Raw genomic sequence first — 21,934 nt, 5'->3', positions numbered from 1 at the left:
GAGAGCCAAGGGTCTTTTATTTCCAGGTCGGGTGTGGGTGGGAGTGGGATGGGTGCCTCCCCCGGCCTGACGAGCTGCACCCCGAGAGACCAGCTACACCTCCCCCGGGTCTGGCATCCCCCCCTTCCCCAAGGAGTCCACCTGTCCTGGCCGTGAACGGGGACGGGCCGTCACAGGCGATGCCCTGGAGTCAGCTCTGCCTCACAAGCGAGGCTCCAGGGGAGTCCCAGCCTCGAGGACACCCACTGGAGGTGTCCCTGCGGGATGAGGTCTGGGACGTACACGATGACCAGTGTGGGCAAGACCCGTGAGGGTGGGCTGGAAGGCTGAGCCCGGCCCCAGCGGAACTGGGGGCGTGCTGCGGGGTCCTCGCAGGGTCACACTGGGCAGAACACTATGGGCCCATCTGCCCGGAAGTGTCACCTGCTGGAGGCCGCCTGGGATCCCGCCAGCAGACCACAGAATGCCAGGGGCTTCATGTGGCCGGCCCTGCTCGGCCCCCTCATCCTCCCTCCGTCCAGGGGACCCGAGCTCAGGGACACCTCTTCCCAGGAACCAGCCCCTGGACCAGCCCCTTCTGGGGAGGGGAAGGCTTGACGAGGGAAAAGGTGAGAGCCCCATGGGCACGGGGGCAAGGCCGGGCCCTCTGGGCACTAGGGGACGCCCACGCCAAGGGTCTCGAGAGCTGCCAGGACCCCAGGCCAGCGGTGAGGATGGCCACCTCCCCACCCTGCTACCTGCCCACCTAGGTGCCCCCGTCACCACACTCAGGGCCACTGGCCGCGGCCACAGGCTCCCCAGAGGTGGAGGCAGGGAGGACAGCAGGGCCGGGGCTTGCGTGTGGCGGCTTACGCGTGAACGGGAACACCCTGTGGACGAGAGGGGCCCTGAGCGCAGGGCGGCCGGGAGGGTCCCGCCCGCCTCACTGCCCGGGCACGGGGCATAGCCAAGCTCACCGTCGCTTGGCCTCTGGGGGAACCACGGCTTCTGCCAGCAGGCCTCTGTAGGCGGCGGACTTCAGGAACCTCGGGTAGGAGTCCTGCGAGAGAGGGCGTTCGGCCAGCTTCCGCGGGCTCCCGCCCGGCTCTGCTGGCCCCTGCCGGCCCTAGAGCACCCCCAGGGGGCTGCGCCGGAGGCAGGCGTCCCAGACCTGCCCAACCAAGTCAGACAGATGCAGGGACACCTGGGCTCCAGGCCAGTGGGCCCATTAACCCTCAGAAGGTAGGCAGGGGCCCAGCACCCACGCACAGAGGACTGAACCACGCGACCCCGAGCAGGAAACCCCAAGGAGCGCCTCCCCGGTTCTCGCACCCGCAAGTGGGAGGGCGAGGAAACGGAGCAAAATAAAACACAAGGTCGAGAAAAACCATACGGTATCCAATAAACAAGGAGAGAAAGCCGTGAACCTCATTGTTTATGTTAAAAAAAATATATACAAATTTTAAACAGTTAATTTCAGTAGGAAGTCCAAGGACGACTGGGATAGAACTAGATGTATTTGAAATGTACCTTCTTTATAGATTGAATTTTAGACCCGTGTAGATGCTTCACATAATTACAAAAGGAAACAACGAGTCATCGGTTCCTGAACATGGAAGGTAAAGCAGGACGAGCGCGCGTCCCTGCGCACAGGTAAGGCAGCGGAGCTGTCCACGGGGCGTCCCCGAGGGGACACACACGGGACCCGGCGAAGCATGTAAACCATCGTGCGCGGGTTTATGGCACACGGGAGCGCGGGGTCGCCCGGCCGGGACGCCGGGGAGAGGGGAGGAAAGCGAGCGCGTCGCTACACCCACGCTGCTGCGAACCAAGACGTTCAGTGGGTTAGTGAGGAAGACGAGGGAGTCAGTGTCCAGGAGCTCTGCACCCCTGAAGCTGAATGAACCCATGGGAGCCCGTGGGAGCCCGTGTTCTACCGAGAACCCTGTACTTCCTGGTTCTGTTCACCGAAGGGCCTGGACACGATCCAGGTGACCGCGAACACGCCCAGCACGCAGGTCGAGATTTCTAAAGAGCCTAGAAGAGGGGCCAGGGCCGCCCGTGGGAACGGCGCAGGGGGGGCTGGACAAGCCGCTGCAGGTCTTGGAACACATCAAGTGCCTCGAGAGCCAACGGGGGGCCGGGGGTGGGGGGCTCTGCACAGCAAGGCAGAGGGAGAACCACCATCCGGCGAGAGGGTGGACGGACCGTGGTATGAAAACCACCTCCCACTCACTGACCCCCTGGCAGGCAGGGCAGCTCCAAGTCACGACTGAAAAGTGGAGAAGAGGAGAAGGAATCAAGCATCCACTGTGCCTCCCCTGGGGGACCGTGGGCAAGGCGCAGGGGAGGGGACATGCCTCCGAGACGCACACCAGCTCACCAACAGAGGCAGGGGCGGCGACCCCTCACCCGGGCCAGCCACTGTCGGGCGGCTCATGTCCCCCAACGGGAGGTGGCCGGGCCCCACGTATGTCCTGATGAGGACACGCCAAACGCCACCGCCGAAGAAACCGAAGACAGTACAACCGACGGTGAGCCCGATCCAGTCCGAGACACCACCACCACCCTCGAGGAAGCGAGGCGACACAGAGTCCCTCCACACACGGCGAGAGCCCCACTGGTATGACCCAGATGTGAGGTATGGCAGGACAAAGGGCGGCCTAAAGTCCAAGGGGCCAGCAGGACGACCAGAGGGACCGGCTGCGCAGGCTACACTTCTGGCGACGGGGCCTCAGGAGTGGCCGCTCACCCAGGAGCAGCGTCCCCAACAGCCGGGAAGGGCAGGGAACGCGACCGGCCCCCCCGGAGCCTCCAGAAGGAGCCAGCACGCCCACACCATGACTTTCGCCCCAGGAGACCCCGCGGGGACGTCTGACCCGCACGCTGTGACGGAACCAGATGGCGCTGTCCCAAGGCCCTGGGTTTGTGGTGACGTGTTACGGGGGCGATCGGACGCCAAGCAGAGCCTGTTCAGACCCCGACCAGCTCTTCGAGGACATGGACCAAATACCCTGTGTTCAGTGTGTGATGCCGACACCCGGGTCCCGCTGGAAAGGGAAGGAGGGATCCGTGTCCTTCGGGGATCCTGACCACACACAGAGACAGGAAGTCTGAAGATGGCACGAGAGTCACGGGGTCGGGGGAGGCAGGCAGGGATGGACGAGGGGTCAGGACGGGCCCCGACCGGTTTGGAAGTCAGGCAGCAGGAACGCAGGGATTCACCACGTCACCACGTCTGCTTTACGTCTGGAATCTTCCACGTCACGATACTTACAAAAACCACAAGCAGACCTCTCGGCCGCCCGCGGGACCCGTCCGCAGGTGTGCGCGCGCCGGCGGCCGGGGTCAGGGAGCAGGGCCGGCGCTCGGGCGGCCGCTCCCCACGCTCACCTTCTTCATCAGCATGTAGATGTGCAGCTGGGCCTCGTCCAGCACGTAGCGGTGGGGCTGCCGCAGACCCTCCAGGGTCCGCTCCATCGTCCGGCTGTCGATGTTGACCCAGCGGGCGGCACCGGGGGCCAGGAACTGCCTGCGTCGGCACAACGGGGGCGTGCGAGGAGACAGGCCGGCGGCTGTGGGCCCCGCACGCCCGCCGGTCCCCGCCCCGCGGCACTCACTGGTATATGGCGTCCACCGCGGCGCGGACCTGGGCCTGCCCTCCGTGGCGCAGCTCCTCGCACACCTCCCAGAAGCTGAGGTTCTCAGCTGGAAGGCCACGAGCCCGGTGAGGCCCCCCCGAGCGGCGGCCGGGCCCGGCAGAAACCCGGAGGGGCCTCGAGCAGGGCACGGCACGGCTCACCACTGAACTCGGTCCCGAGGAAGTCCATGAAATGGGCCCGTCCCACGGGGTCGTCCAAGAGCTCCTGGAAGCTGAGAGCCCACCGCTCCACACGGAGCTTCGTGGGCACGGCCACGCTGGGGGGACAGGCGGGGGCTGGTGAGGAGCACAAGGACTGTGCCGGCGGGACGGCAGGGCGGGCAGCAGGGCCCCCCGGCCCCCACCCCCGGGGCTCACCTGGGCGCGTTGATGGCCCAGTAGGCGTCATCGTCCGTGACCCAGGGGTTGCCGGGCAGGCAGCCTGACATCATGGGGTCATGTGGCCCACGCTGGCTGCTGAACTTCAGGTACCTGGGGGTGGGGGGCCGTGCCAGGGGCCAGTGCTGGGGGAGGCCGTGGGGACCAGGGCACTAGAGGGAGGGTCTGCACTCCGGGCCCCCCAGCCCACTCACGCCTCCAGGCAGACGGAAGACTTCACCCGGGCCCTGGTCAGAGCCTTCCTGCAGCGCTCCAGCTAGGACGGGAGGCCCATGAGGTGCGGCCCGGGCTGGGGGTCAGCCAGCCCAGGCCCCTCCCTCCCCCACACCTCCAGAACTTACCTCCTGCTTGTAGAACTCCGTGTTCTTGGTCTGGAAGGGACAAAATGGGCTGCAGTTAGAGGGTAGGCTCTGTGGGGACCGACCACCCACCCTGGGCTCAAGAGTCCATCTTTGGGCTGGTGGAGAACAGCTCAAGCCCCCCGTCTTGCCCCGTGAAGACCCCTCCTCTAACGGAGGGTCTGGCTTTCCAAGAAGCATCTGGGGCCTCTAGATAAGGTTTCCGGAATGTCCCATGGAGCCACAGGTTGTCAAAGTCACCTTACAGTCCCCAGTTGTCCCTACTCCCTATTTTTCTAATGTATCTGGGTCACTTTTTTAAAAGCCACCAGATACATAGGAGATCCAGCCACAGGATCACAGTGGGGGACTCAATCTCGCTAAGTCGCGCTCGAAGTCATCCCATCGTGTTCAGAGCTCAGAGCCCGCCTGCCGCAACCTTGGTGTCAGGTAGACGGGCTGGCCCTGCCCAACACCCACACAACCGTCACGATGCCTGGGATGCCCAGCGCTGGTCTTGGCTCTCTCTGGCCGACCTTATCATGACGACATTCCAAACCCGTGACCGTGAACTACAACTTCAAAGGAAAAGTTTTATCTGTAAGGCACCGGGTATTATATATTTTGCGCTTTGTGGGATTGGAACAGAGGGCTCAGCAGCTACCAGGTCTGAACACGTCTGTCCAGAGGCCATCGGAGGCCTTGGAGGGAGGTGGCTGGCTCAGCCCAGGACCCTCAGGCCCACCCATGGCTCTGCGGGGTGTGTCTTCAACTCCCCAAGACCCTGAGGCTGTCCCGGCCAGGGAAGAGCTCCCCCCCTTCCCAGAGCCCCATCCCACTTACAGGCACCCACCGCAGCAGGTTGGGGAGGCAAGAGGTGAGGGTTAGCAGAGACCTGGAAATGGGGTGCAGGCAGGGGCGCATGACGCCAGGAGCGGAGCAGGGCCTCTGGGTGTCAGGGTCAGGCGCCGCTGGGATGGAAGGTTGGGCAGGGAGACACGTATGCAGGGGTGGAGGGGTGCAGCCTGGGGGCACGTGGGCAGGGCCTCACCATCCACACTCGCCCCGCAGTGCAGGAGCTGCGCTCTGGACCCTGCTCCAGGACGCTGGGGACACCCGGCTGCAGAGGAGGGCGGAGATGCGGTGGGGGTCCAACCCAGGCGGGCGGCCGAGACCCCCCTCAGCCTCGGGTTTCTGCCCCCAGCTCCCCCACCAACTCTGCACCCGTACGTCACTCTGTAACGTGGAAACCAGCCATCGGAGGAGGGCAGAGTCTGAGCCCCCTCCCTACCCGTCCCACCCCCAACGGGGACCTCCCCTCAGGCCAGCTCACCTCCCTGCGGTGCTCCTGACGGCTCACACCACAAGCCAAACCGTCCCTCTTCTTTTTTCTTTAAAGTAGGCTGGACGCCCAGTGGGGCTCCAACTCACGACCCGAGACCCAGAGCTGCACTCTCCTAACCGTGCCGGCCAGGCGCCCCTCTCACCGCCCGTCTTGGGGCAGTCACGTGCCCCGCAGCTGGCTGTCCCGTCGTCCAACACATGTGCTGGGCTGGCCTCCCCCTCGCGGACGGCCCTCATGCCTGCTCACCCCGAGGCTCCAGCTGTCATTCCCAGGGCCCTCCATTTGGACCCTCAGCCACAGACACAGCCTGGGGGCCACGTCCACTCCACCCTCCTGTCCCCGTCAGGCGGAAGATGACCCATCACTTTCCCAGAGACAGCCCCACCCTAACCCACACGGACACAACCCACATGAGCTACGGGGCCTGCGCGGGCCTCGCTCTTTTCTTCCCCGTGGATTTATCCCACAGGAACTTCCCCTCGTGGTAGCTGGGACTGCCCCACAGCCCCAACCAACCGGGGGACTGCAAACCTCCTGCCCAGACCATAGTTCTGGGGAAGGCCTAACTGCTGGCCAGCACCCCCAGAAGCTCCTGGCCTGTGACCCCAGCCCCTCAGTGCTGTCGATAAGCCTGGCCCCACTTTGCCCCCACCCTTACACCTCAAAGAAACTGGTTTCTTGGGGCGCCTGGGTGGCTCAGTGGGTGAAATCCTCTGCCTTTGGCTCAGGTCATGGTCCCAGGGTCCTCGGATCGAGCCCCGCATCGGGCTCTCTGCTCAGCAGGGAGCCTGCTTCCCTTCCTCTCTCTCTGCCTACTTGTGATCTCTGTCTGTCAAATAAATAAACAAAAGCTTAAAAAAAAAAAAAGAAAGAAAGAAACTGGTTTCCTGTGGTGTGTGGACTGGCCCTGGGATTGGTTCTGATGGGTCCCAGAACTAGAACTCTCTGCTGGGACCCCGAAAGCCACATCCTTACCACAGGCTCAAACTGTGGGTCCAGAGAGAGCACGTGAGGGAAGCACACTGACTCCCGGCAAGACCCCACTGCTGTGCGAGGACCCCCCCACCGACACACACACACAAGGGGGCTCACCGGGGGCCTGTTCACCAGCCAGTACGTCCGCTCCTGGCACGCAATGACCAGTCTGTCCCCCTTCCTGCGCTGCTTCGCTGCCCTGGGGATGGAGATGGAGGTGGGGGCCGTGGCGCCCACTCCAGCCCCTCCCACACCGCCCCCACCCACAGGCCAAGCCGGGTGGGCAGCTCTTACCGAAGCTGCTCCCGAGCCTGCATCACCACCAGGTCCCACGTGTGGTGGATCTTCGTGTGCAGCAGGTCATAGTGTTCCTGGGGGATGTCAAGGGCGCCGGTGGGTAACCCCTCCCGTGCCCAGCTCAGGGGCGCAGACCAACCACCTCCCCACGGAGACATCTACAGATGACACGTCTGTGTGTCTGCACTCTCCTGGGGCCTGGGCTGTGTGCTCCAGGGCAAACCGGGAGGCCTGGGGCCAAGGGCAGGTCTTGGGTCCTCGGGCTGGACTCAGCAGGGGGCGGGGGGACCCACCTTCTCGTGCCCGACCAGGGCCCCCTGCTTTCGGATGTTCTTCTTTGTCAGGTAGATGGCTGGAAGGACAGGGGACCAGGCTGCAGGGGAGACCTCTCTGCCCCTCGTCTCTTGTGGCATCACTCAGGAGGGAGGGCAGCACGGCTAGGAACTTGTCCCAGGTTAGCCCACTCCTCCTCACTCACCGTAGTCCAGCTCGGCAGCTGGCCACATGGTGCTCGTCCAGAAATAGGGCGTCTGGTATGGTGCAGGAACAGGGTGTCCGGGACCTCCTGGGCCTTCCCCACCCCAGCTGTTACCACCTTCCCCTATCCCTTGGGAAGGGACTGGGCTGGCCAGATGCTGCCTCAGAACGTGCCTGTCTGCCTACAGCCTGGAGACTCACAGACCACTGGCCATTTTCCCCAGCTGGAACCTAGCTCCACTCAACCCCTGGGGCCCGAGGCAGGCACTGCTTCCTTGACTGGCCTCCCAGAGTCCCTGCTGCCTGGCGGGGTGGACAGGGCCTGCCCAAGCCACGCACATACTCAGTCTGTGCTGAAGACTGTGGGTGAGGACTGAGAGCAAAGCCTGCCTGGATCCCTGTTGTGGCCGCGGAGGCCGGGCAGGGGAGCTCCATCGTGACTGGGGTTACACACCGAGATGCGAGGACCCTGTCCTCAGGCCTCACGCAGGCTCCTTCATGAGCCAGGGCTTAAGGATCCTCGGGGAAACCACCAGAATTCTCCCCAGGTACTTTATGGGGCCCTGCCGTGGCCTCAGAGAAACCGCAGGTCCCTCGCCTTAACTGGATCCTTCTACCACAGGACAGAACCGTCCAGGCCTTGTGGGGAGGGGCGGTGGACCCAGGCCTGCGGTGACATCACCGCTTCCTCCTCCAATCCCGGTCCCCCCTTCCACGAGGCCCCTCTGGCTGGGCTGCTCGTCTGGGGCTCCCCCTTGCTCCCGGCGGCACCTGACCTGAAACCTGTAGGGCGTGTCGTCGGGCCGGAGCACGAGGCTGCGGGGCTCGCGCAGAGGGTACAGATATCCGTGCTGCACTAGGAGAGTGCCCAGGTGCAGGGCCTCTGCAGGGGAGGGGCGCAGGCAGGCGGGCTCTCAGCCGCGGGACCCACACTCCCCAGCGCACCCGGCTCGCCCTGACACCTGTGAGCCCTGACGAGACCCGGCCGAGGCCATCAGCACAGCGACCCCAGGGCAGGGGGCCGCGGGCCGGGCGAGCAAGGGGCTGACCCCTTACCCTCCTCTGAGATGCAGTACTTCCGGATCAACCACGCCACGACGTCGCCGCCTGCACGGCAGAGATGGGCATGGGGCAGGGGCGGGCCGCGGCGGGGCAGGGGCGGGCCGCGGCCGGGCGCCCACCAACCCCGGCCCGCGGCGCCTCACCAGCCGCAGTGTGCGGGACGACGGTGAGGAACAGGCGCTGGCTCCGCATCTTCACGCCCTGGTCGGGGTCCTGCATGCTCACGACCACCCGCTCCATCTGCGCGAGGGGCACCGGGGGCGCTGCTCCGGACGGGCTCCCCCGCCCCCAGACCCGGCTCCCCGCAGCGGGGTCAGGGAGCTCGGGGGAGATTACCGCGCCGCGGCGGATCTGGGGCCGCGGCGGGCGGCGGGGCGCGGCAGGTGGGGGGGGAGGGCCACCCCCCCGCCCCCCCGGGGCTCGACGCCCCGCCCCGCCGCACCGAGCGCCGCGCCCCCGGCCCCGCGTCCACACTCGCGCGCGCCCGCACCACCGGTGTCCCGCCGCTCCCCGCCCGCACGCCGGAAAACGCGGGGGGCGGGGGCGGGACCCCCACCCGGCACCCACCTTGCTGAGATGCGGCAGCTGCGCACCCGGCCGTCCGCCGGCCATGGCTGCCGAGCGCCAGATGGCGGGGTGGGGGGAGCCGCCCCGCCCGCACGCCCGCACGCCCGCACGCCCGCACGCCCGCACGCCCGCACGCCCGCACGCCCGCACGCCCGCACGCCCGCACGCCCGCACGCCCGCACGCCCCGCCCCTGCCCCGCCCCGACCGCCCGCCCCGCCCCGCCCCATCGCCCGGCCGCAGCCCCGCCCCCGGCCGCAGCCCCGCCCCCCGCCCCTCGCCCCCGCCCCTTGGCGGCCTTAGCCTCCGCGCCCGCACGGCCTGGCTCTGGGGTCTGGGAGGGTCGCCCCCCGCCCCGTCAGGGGACACTGAGGCCCGTGTCCGTGGGAGGGGCCCGCCCGGATGCTGCGGGCTCTGAGAGGGAGTCGGGCTCAGCGGGCGCGGGTGCGGGTGCTCGGAGAGAGGAGGGTCTCGAGGGGAGGCTCCTGGGGGCAGGTGGGGTGGGGGCAGCCGCGTAAGGTCCGCTGCTGCCCCGCACGGCCGGCCCACGGGGGCCCCTTGGGATGCGGCAACGCCGGCGGCGGGGCGGGGCGGCGGGGTCAGGGCGCGGGGTCAGTCGGCCCCGGGAGTGTGTCCGCGACGGGGCGGGGCGGCGGGGTCAGGGCTCGGGGCCCGTCGGCCCCAGGAGTGTGTCCGCGACGGGGCGGGGCGGCGGGGTCAGGGCTCGCGGCCCGTCGGCCCCAGGAGTGTGTCCGCGACGGGCCCGCACGGCACAGCAAGTCAGTGCCTCAGGCTGCTGCGACACTGGACGTCTGTGCGGGTTGCTGGCTGGGGGTCCGTGGAGGCCTGCGGGAAGGTGGCGGAAAGCTCACTGCCCCACCCCTGCGCGGAGACCTGGGCAGGACCGCAGGGGACCGGGCAGAGACACCACAGATGCAGGAGCTCAGAGACCGTGGGAGAGGAGCTTCACTGCAGGGGGGGTCCCAGCTCCCACTCCCCGCCCCCGCGTCCCACACACTCGGGGAGCACCCGCATCTTCCAGGCTCAGGGCCCCCTTCCGCCCCTTCTCTCCCTGCTCTAGTAGCTCGGCTGCCACCCCCCCAGAGCCCTGTTACTTCTTCTTTTTTTTTTTTAGATTTTTATTTATTTACTTATTTACTTGAGAGCCAGGAAGAGCATGAGCGGGGCAGAGGACAGGGAGAAGCAGACGACCCACTGAGAGGCAACCCCCAAAACGCAAGCTCTATCCCAAGACCCTGAGATCATGACCTGAGTCAAAGGCAGATGGTTCACCGACTCCACCCCCAGGTGCCCCTATTTTTAAGAAGTTCTAAAAGGTCTGTTTCTGCTCTTTTGAAGGTAGAGTTCCCCTCCTCCCTCATGGGGTGCTGGGGACAGGGCAGGATAATGATTGGCCTTTGGCCTACAGCCTTACACTGATCCATTTCCAATGCTGACAAGGCCAGGTCCAGGATGAGCTGGGCAGGGGAACTAGGTGGGGGGCGGGGGGATGGCTACCAGGGTACCGTCCTCCCTTAGATCCCAGCGAATTCCCAACCATCCCCACCCACACAGGTACGGGTCAGGCTGGTCCCAGGCCTGACTGTCCTTTCTGGATGGTTGGCTATCTACAGAAGCTGAGGGCCACCAGAGGCCACAGCTGTCCCCAGCCTCGACAAGTGGCTTCCCTGACCACCCCCAACCCCAGGGAAAGGGCAGCAGAAACGGGACCCCAGAATGGCCTGGGTCTCGGCTGGGCAAATCCTGCCCTGGGAAAGATTGTGGAGAAGTGGAACTCCATGGGGGATAGTCTCCACACAAGCCCACATGTCCCCTAGCACCCATGGCCCTCCTCTGCAGAAATTTTGGGGGTGCAGGTGGGAGAATCAGAACGTGGTCCCCTGACTGGTCTCTGGTGGGAGAAGGGGGGCTTTGTCCAGGCCAGACACTCAGGGGCAAAGGAGGCGAGAGTGGACAGGCGGACCCTCTCCCTTTTGTTTCCGGCAAAGGTGGGTATGGTGCCTGGGTGTCCTCAGAAATTAGGGGGGGAGCAGAAGGGGTATCCGGAAGAAGGGAGGACTCGGGCTGGAGTTCTGCCTCCCCCGTCCCCTCCACTCACACCTGTGATCTTTCCCCAGCCTGATGCCCAGCTCCCCGTTCCCTGCACCGGCCACCCCCATCCGCCCACCCCAAGGTTGTTTAGGCATCCAGACCAGAGGCGCCCTGTGTGCGCCTTTCTCAGCCCTCCACCCCCGGAATTCTGCTTTGGATCGGCCCCCTTTCCTCCTCAAGGGCAGGGGGCTCCACTAGGGTCTGGGCTCTGGGCGCTCGCTCCCGCAGCCCAGTCCATAAACGGCACAGCAATGGCTGTGTGACTCCATGTTGCCTCACAGTGAGGGTGGGACCCTGGCCTCCGGGCGGGTGGACACAGGTCCCTCCGTGCTAACGCCTCCGGGACGCGCACTCCCCGGCCCCGCGCCTCCCCCAGCTGCCGGGGCTGGGCAGGCTCCAGGACAGCCCTCTGCCCGCACAGATGAAGCGGTGGGGGCGGGGAGGGAGGGGACCCGTCCAGCCCCAGGTGCGGCCTGTACCGCCGGCAGGTAACGAGCGCCTGGGGGCCTGGGGGAGGCGGGGAGCACCTGCTCCACTGGGCGGCCCCGGCCCCACCCGCCCCTCCCAGAGGGCTTCCCCGAGAATCCCCCAGACTCTCACGGGCGCCGTGGGGGTGGGGCCGCTCTGACGGACAGAGCGGGGTGCGGGCTGGGCCGGCGGCTGGGACCTTGACCGCGGCGGCCGTGCGGGCTTCTGGGGCGCCCGCGGCGGGGACGACCAGGTGCCGGCGCCGTGCGGGCGACACGCGCGTCTCTGCGGGGCTGCGCGGGGTCCGCGGAGCGGCTGGGGGCGCGCGGCGCGGGCGCGGCGCTGGGCGCGGGGGGCGCTCCCGGCCGGGATGAGCTCACCGCAGTCGCGCCGGGGCTGAGCGCCGAGCCGGGCGGCGGCGGGGCGGGCGGCGGCTCCTCGGCGGCTCCGCGGCGGAGCCGGGCCGCGGGCCACCATGCTGGGCCTGGACGCGTGTGAGCTGGGGGCGCAGCTGCTGGAGCTGCTCCGGCTGGCGCTGTGCGCCCGAGGTGAGCGGGCTGGGCTGGGGCCAGGGTGGCCACGTGGGCGGGGGTCTCGGGCGGGGAGGCTTCAGCCTGGGGCGGGGGCTGGGCCTCCCCCCGCGGAAACTTTGGGGGCGCGCGAGGGGAAATCCTGGCGCGGTCCCCCTACTGGGCTCTGGCGGGGGTGGGGGGCTTCGTCCAGGCCAGACACTCGGGGCAAAGGAGGCGAGAGTGGGCGGGTCTGTTTGTGAAGCCAGGGTGGCAGGGGGACCCTCTCCCCTTGGGAACCTGCCCCCGAGATCCCCTCTCCCTTGGGTGGGGCTGGGGCTCTTTCAGGGCGTGGGGTGATCCTTGAGGAGCCAGGAGCACAGGGGGAGACCCTATCCGAGAACGGGGGGAAGGGGCGGCGAGAGACCCTGCCCCAGGGCACCATGGGAAGGGGCTGTGAGTCTGAATGCGCCCAGGGAGGTAGCCCCCGAGCTCAAGCTGAGGGGTTTAGAGAGAACCACCCTGACGCCCCAGGAGCACCACCCGGAGGAGCCCTTAGGACAGGGGAAGGCATAGGGGGATGTGAAGAGGTGCGGTGAGCAGAGCCTCTGCTCTAGGGAAGACCTCAGAGGTCACCAGTCCACAGTGGCGGCCTCCAGTCCGCGGGGCTAACCCCGCACCCCCCCATCGTTGGCCTCAGAGTCGGGGAGGAGCCCTAGGTGGATGGCTGGGCCAGAGAAGGCAGCTCTGCCTCAGGGATGTCACTTGGCTCCGTCTCAGGAGCCTTCTGCACCCCCCACGGGCCTCCGTAAAGGGTTCGGGGTGGGTGCCGCTCGGTCTCTCCCCAGCCCTCCCCTGCGCCCCATGCAGACCTCCCTCTCCGAGCGCACCCCCCTTCCCTGAGCCTCCATGGCTTCCTCTGAGTTCCCGTGGGCACTGAGAGGCACAGCTGGCCAGCCGGGGGACCTCCAGTTCAATGCGTGAATGCCGGGTCAGCCGGTGGCCGCCGTTCACGCACCTCCCCAACCCCCAGTCCTCCTGACCGACAAGGAGGGGAGACAGCTGCCCCCTGACGAGGCCCTGGACGAGGCAGTGCCCGAGTACCGGGCCCCGGGGAGGAAGAGCCTGCGAGAGATCCAGCAGCTGGACCCGGAGGATGAGAGCCTGGCTAAGTACAAGCAGGCACTGCTGGGGCCCCTGCCGCCGGTTGTGGGTATGCGCCGCCCAGGGCTGGGGGGGGGGGGCGCCGGTGGTGGGTATGGGCCGCCCAGGGCTCGGGGGGCCGGGGGGGAGGGAGGCCCTCCGGTGACTTCCGGTCTCTCCTCAGACCCGAGCCTGCCCAACGTGCAGGTGACCAGGCTGACGCTTATGTCGGAGCAGGCTCCGGGACCCATCACCATGGACCTCACAGGTACTGCCCCCCATGGGGCTCCTGGGGCAGGGTCTCCGCTCTCCCAGGAGGTCCTTCCCTAGCTGCCCTTTCCCCGACAGGGGAGCTGGCCGTGCTGAGAAACCAGGTGTTTGTCCTGAAGGAGGGTGTTGATTACAGAGTGAAGATCACCTTCAAGGTGAGGCGGCTGCCCTGGGGGACAACTGCCGGCACAAGGCCAGCCCCCCGGAGGGGCCCTAACACCCTGTGTCTCTCAGGTCAATAAGGAGATCGTCAGCGGCCTCAAGTGTCTGCACCACACCTACCGGCAGGGCCTGCGCGGTGAGGACGGCGAGGAGGGGCTGCTGGGGGGGGGGGCTGTGGGGAGGGGCAGGTGGGGCAGAGGGTGGCCCCTGACGGCCTCCCCCTCTCCTAGTGGACAAGGCCGTGCACATGGTGGGCAGTTACGGCCCGCGTGCCCAGGAGTATGAGTTTGTGACCCCGCTGGAGGAGGTGCCCCGAGGAGCATTGGTGCGGGGTGCTTACGTGGTCACGTCCTTCTTCACCGACGACGACAGGACGGACCACCTGTCCTGGGAGTGGGGCCTCCACATCTGCCAAGACTGGAAGAGCTGAGCGCCCCCCACCCCAGGGGCCGTCCCCCCACTTGGAGTCCTGCTTTCCCCTGCCCCTCCGTCAGCGATCACACCCCCCTCCCACACCCTCTGCTCCGTCCTGGGACGCCCCCTCCCCGGGCTGGCACTGTGCCCTGAACAGTCCTATTAAAGTCGCCTTGTCTCAGTGCCCTGGGTGTCGCTTCTGTCTGCCTCCCCTCCCCTGGGGGCGGGGTGGGGGGAGCCTTGTGGCCTTATCTTCCCAGGACCGGGACTGGGTGCCACGTGGCAGCTACGGCTTGGCCCCCGGCCCCCTTATCTGTCCCCTGCCTCGTGGGCCCGGCACTGCCATGGACGGCCGGCTCCCGCTCGTGCTGCTGCTGCTGCTCGCGGCCTCCGGTCTGCGGGGACAGGGCCCGGGGCCGGGGGGGCCTGAGGAAGAGCCCCCTGAGGAGGAGGTCCCCGAGGAGGATGGGATCTTGGTGCTGAGCCAGCGCACCCTGGGCCTGGCCCTGCGGAAGCACCGCGCCCTGTTGGTGCAGTTCTGTGAGTGCACCGGGCCAGGCCCGTGGGCTGGGGGACCCACCAGGGCCGCTGAGGGTGTTCAGCCTCCCACCCTGTGGACCCACGAGAGGCTTCCCCAGTGAGCCCTCGGCCCCCCCCGGTGCTCCTGGAGCTCCACCGAAGGGCATGGGAAGCAAGTCCTGGGACCGAGCTGGGCTGGGGGGAGGGGCTCCAGCTGGAGCGGGGGAGGGTGGGACTGGGAGGAGGTGCAGGTGCGGGGAGGCCCCTTGATCACGGCCCAGCTGCAGACTCTCTGCCACGGCCGGCGAGCATCCAGGCCTTGCTTGCTTTTCGGTAGATGTTCACGAACTTCTCTGCGTGGGCCATTCCCAGGTCGCAGGCGTCCACGAGCAGACAGGTGGCCAGGCTGCGGGCCTCAGGGTCGCCCCAGGCCTGGGGCCTTGAGGAGCCCGGCTCTGCCGCGGAGGCTCAGACGGGCCCCTGAAGGAGGGAGGTGTGTGGACAGGAACGCTCCTGCCAGACACGACTGACCCCAAGGTCTCCCGGCTCTGGCTGGGCGGGAGCAGCGGAGCTAAGGCTGGGGCCGCGGAGGCCGGGCCCACTCACGACCCTCTCCCCCAGACGCCCCATGGTGTGGGCACTGCAAGGCCCTGGCCCCCGAGTACAGCAAGGCAGCTGCCGTGCTGGCGGCGGAGTCCGCCAAGGCCAGACTGGCCAAGGTGGACGGGACCGCCGAGACGGAGCTGACCCAGGAGTTCGCTGTGACGGAGTACCCCACGCTCAAGTTCTTCCGGGACGGGAACCGCACACACCCGGAGGAGTACACTGGTACGGGCGGCAGGCATCGGTGGGGCGGGCTGGGCTGGGCCCGGGCTGAGTGGATGCTTCACAGGCCCCCGAGAGGCCGACGGCATCGCCGAGTGGCTGAGGCGGCGTCTGGGGCCCAGTGCCACCCGGCTGGAGGACGAGGAGGGCGCCCAGACCCTGATAGACGGCCGGGATGTCGTGGTCATTGGCTTCTTCCAGGTGAGCTGCTACCCCGGGGGTCTGGGCTGCAGGAGCGGGGCCCGTGCTGCCAGCCGACCTCACAGGCTTGGGCTCCTTAGGACCTACAAGACGAGGACGTGGCCACCTTCCTGGCCCTGGCCCAGGACGCCCTGGACATGACCTTTGGCCTCACTGACCGGCCAGAGCTGTTTCAGAAGTTCGGCCTCACCAAGGACACTGTGGTTCTTTTCAAGAAGGTGCGACACGGGGCCAGGGTGGGTGTTGAGGGTCGGGGCTGTGGCTCCCGCTGACCTGGCCGGTGCTGTCCAGTTTGACGAGGGTCGGGCCGACTTCCCGGTGGACGAAGAGCTGGGCCTGGACCTAGGGGACCTATCGCGGTTCCTCCTGGTGCACAGCATGCGCCTGGTCACGGAGTTCAACAGCCAGGCAAGTGGGGCGGTGGGAGCCGGAGCCGGGTGGGGGCGCGGCCGTGGGAGCAGCCCCGTGAGCTCGGCCTGCCCCCGCAGACGTCGCCCAAGATCTTCGCAGCCAGGATCCTCAACCACCTGCTGTTGTTCGTCAACCGGACGCTGGCCCCGCACCGGGAGCTCCTGGCGGGCTTTGGGGAGGCGGCGCCCCCATTCCGGGGACAGGTACTGGCTGGGCCGGGGGGCAGGGGCTAGGGTGGGGGGGCCGCCCGGCACAGACTCCCTGTCGGCAGGTGCTGTTCGTGGTGGTGGACGTGGGCGCCAGCAACGACCACGTGCTGCAGTACTTCGGTCTGAAGGCGGAGGAGGTCCCCACCCTGCGCTTCATCAACATGGAGACCACCAAGAAGTACGCGCCTGCGGCTGGCGGGCCGGTCACCGCGGCCTCTGTCACCGCCTTCTGCCACGCGGTCCTCGGCGGCCAGGTCAAGGTGGGCTGCTGAGCGGCCGCCCGGGGAGCAGGGGTGGGAGCAGCGGCTGTCAGGAGAGACCCCCGTGGAGCACCCGCCTGCTTCCCCCCAGCCCTATCTCCTGAGCCAGGAGCCCCCCCCCGACTGGGACCAGCGGCCGGTCAAGACCCTCGTGGGCAAGAATTTTGAGCAGGTGGCTTTCGATGAAACCAAGAATGTGTTTGTCAAGTTTTGTGAGTGTAGAAGGCGATGGGTGCTGGGCAGTGGGCAGGTGGGGGGCAGCGGGGGCCCTGCCGGCTGCGCCAACAAACCGCTGCCTTAGACGCCCCGTGGTGCAGCCATTGCAAGGAAATGGCCGCGGCCTGGGAGGCCCTGGCTGAGAAGTACAAGGACCATGAGGACATCGTCATCGCGGAGCTGGACGCCACAGCCAATGAGCTGGAGGCTTTCCCTGTGCACGGCTTCCCCACCCTCAAGTACTTCCCAGCGGGGCCGGGTCGGAAGGTGAGGCCAGACCCCATCTTCCCAGGTCTGGAGCTTGGTGCGCGCGCTCCTCAGGCAGGGGACCAGACACGAGGCCGGGCCTCCAGCGGGCGGAGCCTCGGGGGGGCGGGGCCTCCAGCGGGCGGAGCCTCGGGGGGCGGGGCCTCCAGCGGGCGGAGCCTCGGGGGCGGGGCCTCCAGCGGGCGGAGCCTCGGGGGCGGGGCCTCCAGCGGGCGGAGCCTCGGGGGGCGGGGCCTCCAGCGGGCGGAGCCTCGGGAGACGGGGCCCCGATGACCGAGGCTTGGGGCGGGGCCCGGGCAGGCCTTGGCCTTGGGGGTAGGGCCTCGCTGGAGGGTGGAGCCTCTGGGGATGGGGGTGATGTCACCTGCCAGGGTAGGACAGGGTGGGTATTTTCTCCAGAACCCGGTGTCCCTCCTTAGGTGATTGAATACAAAAGCACTAGGGATCTGGAGACCTTCTCCAGGTTCCTGGACAGCGGGGGCCAGCTGCCTGCCGAAGAGCCCACAGTCCCCGTCCCGGTGGGTGCCCCTGCCCCAGGGTTACCCTTCTCTGCACCAGGCGGGCATGGAGCCCTGTGGTGGCCAGGGGCAGGGGTGAGCCGGGGGTGCGGCTTCCAGCTGGGCCTCTGTGACCCCTTCCAGGAGACAGCACCCAACGCCAGCACGGAGCCCAAAGAGGAGCTGTAGCCGCCTCCACAGTGCCGTCGAGCCCCCAGAGCAGAGCCCTGGGAGCCGGGCAGAGAATAAAGAGCTTTGGTCCCAGACTGTGTGTGTGGTTCCTGTGCACGCCGGGCCGCCGGGCCCTCGGGCTTGCCCAGTTAGCCTCCTGGGGTCCATCCCACCTGGAGCCGGGCCTCGCCGTTCTGGGTGGATCCCCGACTCAGATCCGGGTCTGGGAACCCAGCCCTCTCCGGAGCTCTGTCCCCATGCTCCAGAAGACACCCCCCTCCCACACACACTCTTGACCCTCAGAGGCCTGGCGTGAGGCTGGCCGAGGACGGCAAGCCCACCCGCCAGGCCCCACCACAGAAGACAGGTCACTCCTGCCAGAGAAGGTTCAAAAATGATTTTATTCATTATTATCCAAGTACCTTTGAAAAGATAATTGTACAAGTCAGCGCATGAAAAATGGGCTGGGGCAGCCCCCCACTGGCCCTGGCCTGAGAAATGTACATATTTACAGGGGCCCTTAGAGGGGAGGGGCCCGGGACCCGCTGAGCCGGCGCCCTGGACACAAGGGTGGAGGAGGACGAGCGGCCCGGGGCTCCGTCGCCGGATCCACACAGTGGCAGGCAAGAGACAAGCTGTGTTGAAGGCACTCGGTGACATGTACAGTTGACAGAGGCCCCCACGGGGCCCCCTGGCACCCCAGGCCTAGGCCAGGCCGGGCCGGGGTAGGGTGTGTCGGACCAGTCCCAGAGCAGGGAGCAGAGCCTGCGGTGCGAGCGCCAGAGCGAGGAGCAGTGAGCAGCGGGCGCCGCTGGAGAGGGCACTCCAGGCCACCCCGTGGCGGGCTCCCTGCTCAGCCGGCCGCTCCAAGGATCACCGAGCAGTGGACGGGGCCCCCTCCTCGTCAGCTGCAGGATAGAGGCTTGCGGGGCCGCTCGGAGGGACCCCCGGCCAGCTGCGGGGCGGGCAGCACCTGGCCTCTGACCAGCGGCTGTGCGTCTGCACACACGGAAGCACACGACACGGCGCGACCCTCGGACGCTCGCCGTGATGCCCGGTCCTTGCCTGACGCGGGCCCGAGCCGGCGCAGAGGCCGGACTGGCCGGTCAGTCCACCTTCTCCACCTTGCCGATGATCTTCTCCTCAAACACGGGCAGCACGGTGTCGTCTTCCCGAACCTCCTCAAACACCACACCACAGTCAAACTCATCGCTCACTTTCTTGAAGTAGTATCTGCAGGACAGGAGTGAACGGGGATGAGGCCCCCCCCCAACCCCGTGTGCACCGCAGGCCCTGCGGCCCAGCTGCTGGGGGGTCACACTGAGCAGGGGCTACACGCGGGGCCCTCACCTGTAGTTGCCTTTCTTGGTGAGCAGCTCCTTGAACTGGCCCAGGGTGACGGCGCGGCCCCGCACCAGGGTCCTGTAGGGGATGGGCTCCCCGCAGAAGTAGTAGGCCACCACGATGCTGTCACACGGCTGCATACTCCCACTGCCCGCCTTTCTCTGGGACTTCGTCCTGGAGGTGGAGGTGCACTGGTGACTGCTAGGCTCGGGGTCCCACAGGGCACACCCCAAAGGGCCACAGGCCCTCCAGGAAGCACAGGGCGAGGACTGGGGAGGAGGGGCTCATCATCCTCAGACACCCCCTTGCCTGGAGCTCCAGGGCCAGCCCTCTGGGAGCCTCACTCCACGTGGTGTCCTGACCCGAGGGTCCAGTCCTGCGCCAGCCCCCCGCGCTCTCAGACCCAGAGCAAGGACACCAGCTCATCCCTCCCCCGCCTGCCCCCCTGCCCCCACACAGCCGGCACCTCCGTTTGCCCACCACCCTCCTGCACCCACCACATGGCCTCAGGCCTCCTTGTGGTCCGAGCTGGCTGGGGGAGCGGCACCCCCTACCCAGACCCCACGAACGCGGGGGAGCAAGTTTCTCGGGACCGGAACCCACAGTGGATCCCAGCACCTGGTTTCCTAAGACGCCCAGGCCACTGGAACCAACGCAGCCCCCAGCTCGAGGCTGGGCCACACTCCCTGTGGCCCAGGTAAGGGTTAGAGCCTTGCGACTGCGGGAACGCCTCAGGGCCAGAGCACGGACGAAGAACAGCCCCGGGCCCGGATCTGAAACGGACCTGCCCCGCAGCAAGGAGCTCGTCTGGAGGGCAGGGGCAGAGCCCAGCCCGACACGCAGAGAAGGGCAGGAGCCCAGCACCATGCATCCTGATGGGTGCTGAGCCATGGCTCTGTGTCTGAGACCACAGGCAGCACCGTGCGGTCATCCAGCAGCTCTCGTCCCTGTGACCGCTCCAGAGCTGCCCAGGTGTGCTCGGACACAGCCCCTGGCCCCTGCTGGCCGGGAGCTCACGACCAGCTCGTCTCTCCCTGGGAACCTTCCCTCTCCCAGCTGCTCCTGGGCACATGGCTGACAGCGACTCGGGCTACGTGGCCATCCACTGCTCAAGCCGGGCTCCAGGATGCCTGTTCTCCTACCCTCAGTCCTACAGCCTCACGCTGCGGAGTGGGGGTCTCTGGGGCTCCATTCTCTACAGAAAGGAGGCAGGGTCCCTGCTTCTCCAGAGACCACCCTCAAGAAGTGACCTGGTGGGGAGGCCGAGTCCCCCACGCACTCGGCTGGATGTGACAAAGCACCATCTGGGATGGGGTGGGGACCCCCTTTCTGCTCTCCCTGAGCACAGATGCAGGGATCGGGCGGCCGGCACCACCCACAGTGGTCCCCAGCACCCTCCCTGCTCCACGCACTCCCACACGCCACACGAGAACAGAGCAAGGCCCGGGGTGCGCATGGCCCCCGGACACACCCCGGCCACAGGGGCAGGCGCTTTCACGCGGCCGAGCCAGGGGAAGCAAGGCCCAGCACACGGTACCCCTGGGCTGGCGAGGAAGCTCAGGAACGTGGAGGCGGGTGGGGGGCACGGGCCAGAGCGAGGAGGAACAGCAGCACTTCCTCTCTGGCCCGCCGGCCGCAGGTCCCGCGAGGACGGCCCGCGTCTCCTTTGATGGAGAAGCTCGAGCCCAGCCCCATCTCTTCCGCTGCGGCGCCCCAAATCCTGTCCTGGGGGCAGCGGCTCCACCGCGGGCAGCCTGGGTAAGCGGGACCCGCGCGGGGGCGCACGTACTCTGTCTCGGAGAGCTCCAAGTCCGACACGGCCGGCACCACGCTCAGCACGGGTGTGCACGCTGGCCTGACGCAGGAGCGCCCCCGCTGGATGACCTCCTGCACATACCTAGGGAACAACCACGTCAGTGAGCCGCAGGTCCTGGGCGGGGGCCGCTGCCAAGGCTCCGAGGGGACAGCGGGGCCCCCACGAGGGTCCATCAGCACCAGACAGGGCTCCTACTGGGTGAGCGGACAGACACCGGACCACGGACGGGAAGGTCCACGGCTGCTTCGGGGCCGGCGCGAGGCGGAGGCCGCGGGACTTCGTCTGGAGCTCCGAGATGCCTCACTGCGTGACGGAGCTCCCGGGGCCCCGCTCGGGAAGCACCCATCGGGGGCGCCAGCGTCTCGTCGCTCTATCCGCACCAGGAAGGGTCTTCTGGGAGGGCCTGCCCCTGGCCTCCTCTGCTCCACGTGGCTCTTCCCCATCCGCGCCCCGACGCCGCTCCGTCCCGAGGCCAGCCGCGTGGCAGCAGCTCTCCGCACGGCTGTCTGCTCTCACAGAGACTTCTCTTCTGTCAGCCTGGGGGGGTCCACCCCACAGCGAGCTTGGGGAGGGCCCAGCACCCCCACTGCTGCCTCTGGGACTTCACTTGTGTCTGTGGCTGTTTACGAAAGGCCTGTGGACGCCAACCACCGTCTAGCACCCCATCAGGAGGCTCATGGCCCGAAACCTGCGTCCCCGAGAGGCTCGTGAGGCTGCGCGGTGTCTGGCCAGCAAGGGCACACACAGGGCCCGCCGGGTGCTGGTGGGAAGAGGAGACACGAGCCCGGCTCCCCCAGAGCATGCCAAGGACAATGGTCCCATGCAGCCCCGTAGAAGGTCTGTGCAGAGAAAGGGTATCCCACGAGCACGCCCCAGCCCCTTCCCAGATGACCCCCCTGCTACCCTGTCTGCCTCCAGGTCACAGACGCCGGCGGACAAGAGGCATCCCCCGCACCAGCCCAGGCATCTCGCGCCAGGCTGGCTCTCTGGTTCTATGGGGACAGGATGACAGCGGTGAGACACGGGGCCATCAACGTGATTAC

General features: G+C 67.5%; 4 protein-coding genes across 5 annotated transcripts in view; 2 read left to right on the top strand and 2 right to left on the bottom strand.

Annotated features, from left to right (window-relative positions):
* On the bottom strand, positions 1-8,781 carry RGS11 (regulator of G protein signaling 11). The gene is made up of 16 exons (XM_080830597.1): positions 8,656-8,781; positions 8,507-8,557; positions 8,227-8,333; positions 7,452-7,503; positions 7,267-7,325; positions 6,971-7,047; positions 6,794-6,875; positions 5,408-5,476; positions 4,360-4,383; positions 4,213-4,274; positions 3,998-4,111; positions 3,782-3,897; positions 3,600-3,687; positions 3,373-3,511; positions 957-1,039; positions 1-869 (listed from the first exon to the last, which is right to left on the bottom strand). Exons 1-16 carry the CDS (start codon positions 8,750-8,752, stop codon positions 746-748), a joined length of 1,344 nt encoding a protein of 447 aa, XP_080686723.1. The 5' UTR covers positions 8,753-8,781; the 3' UTR covers positions 1-745.
* A 3,351-nt stretch (positions 8,782-12,132) lies between these two features.
* Positions 12,133-14,171, top strand: ARHGDIG (Rho GDP dissociation inhibitor gamma; the record flags this gene model as incomplete). The annotated part of the gene is made up of 6 exons (XM_080830574.1): positions 12,133-12,205; positions 13,200-13,379; positions 13,494-13,577; positions 13,658-13,734; positions 13,814-13,877; positions 13,972-14,171. 6 exons carry the CDS (start codon positions 12,133-12,135, stop codon positions 14,169-14,171), a joined length of 678 nt encoding a protein of 225 aa, XP_080686700.1.
* Positions 14,172-14,298: 127 nt separating this feature from the next.
* On the top strand, positions 14,299-17,749 carry PDIA2 (protein disulfide isomerase family A member 2; the record flags this gene model as incomplete). The annotated part of the gene is made up of 11 exons (XM_080830872.1): positions 14,299-14,695; positions 15,296-15,502; positions 15,567-15,700; positions 15,781-15,918; positions 15,992-16,108; positions 16,189-16,314; positions 16,383-16,580; positions 16,672-16,792; positions 16,882-17,063; positions 17,483-17,581; positions 17,705-17,749. Exons 1-11 carry the CDS (start codon positions 14,500-14,502, stop codon positions 17,747-17,749), a joined length of 1,563 nt encoding a protein of 520 aa, XP_080686998.1. The 5' UTR covers positions 14,299-14,499.
* Positions 17,750-18,113: 364 nt separating this feature from the next.
* AXIN1 (axin 1) overlaps positions 18,114-21,934 on the bottom strand; it is a 52,197-nt gene continuing 48,376 nt past the window's right edge. The window contains exons 9-11 of one of the 2 annotated variants that reach the window (XM_080831138.1): positions 20,865-20,972; positions 19,082-19,249; positions 18,114-18,964 (exon numbers count right to left, since the gene is read on the bottom strand). In XM_080831138.1, the coding sequence (XP_080687264.1) occupies positions 18,838-18,964; positions 19,082-19,249; positions 20,865-20,972 (403 nt within the window). In that variant the 3' untranslated portion in view covers positions 18,114-18,837. The remainder of the gene's footprint in view (positions 18,965-19,081; positions 19,250-20,864; positions 20,973-21,934) is intronic. The other variant, XM_080831139.1, reaches the window with a different exon arrangement.

Source organism: Martes martes, assembly GCF_963455335.1.
Source record: "Martes martes genome assembly, chromosome: 18".
NCBI classification, from domain to species: Eukaryota; Metazoa; Chordata; class Mammalia; order Carnivora; family Mustelidae; genus Martes; species Martes martes.
This window is presented reverse-complemented; position numbering and strand designations above follow the sequence as displayed.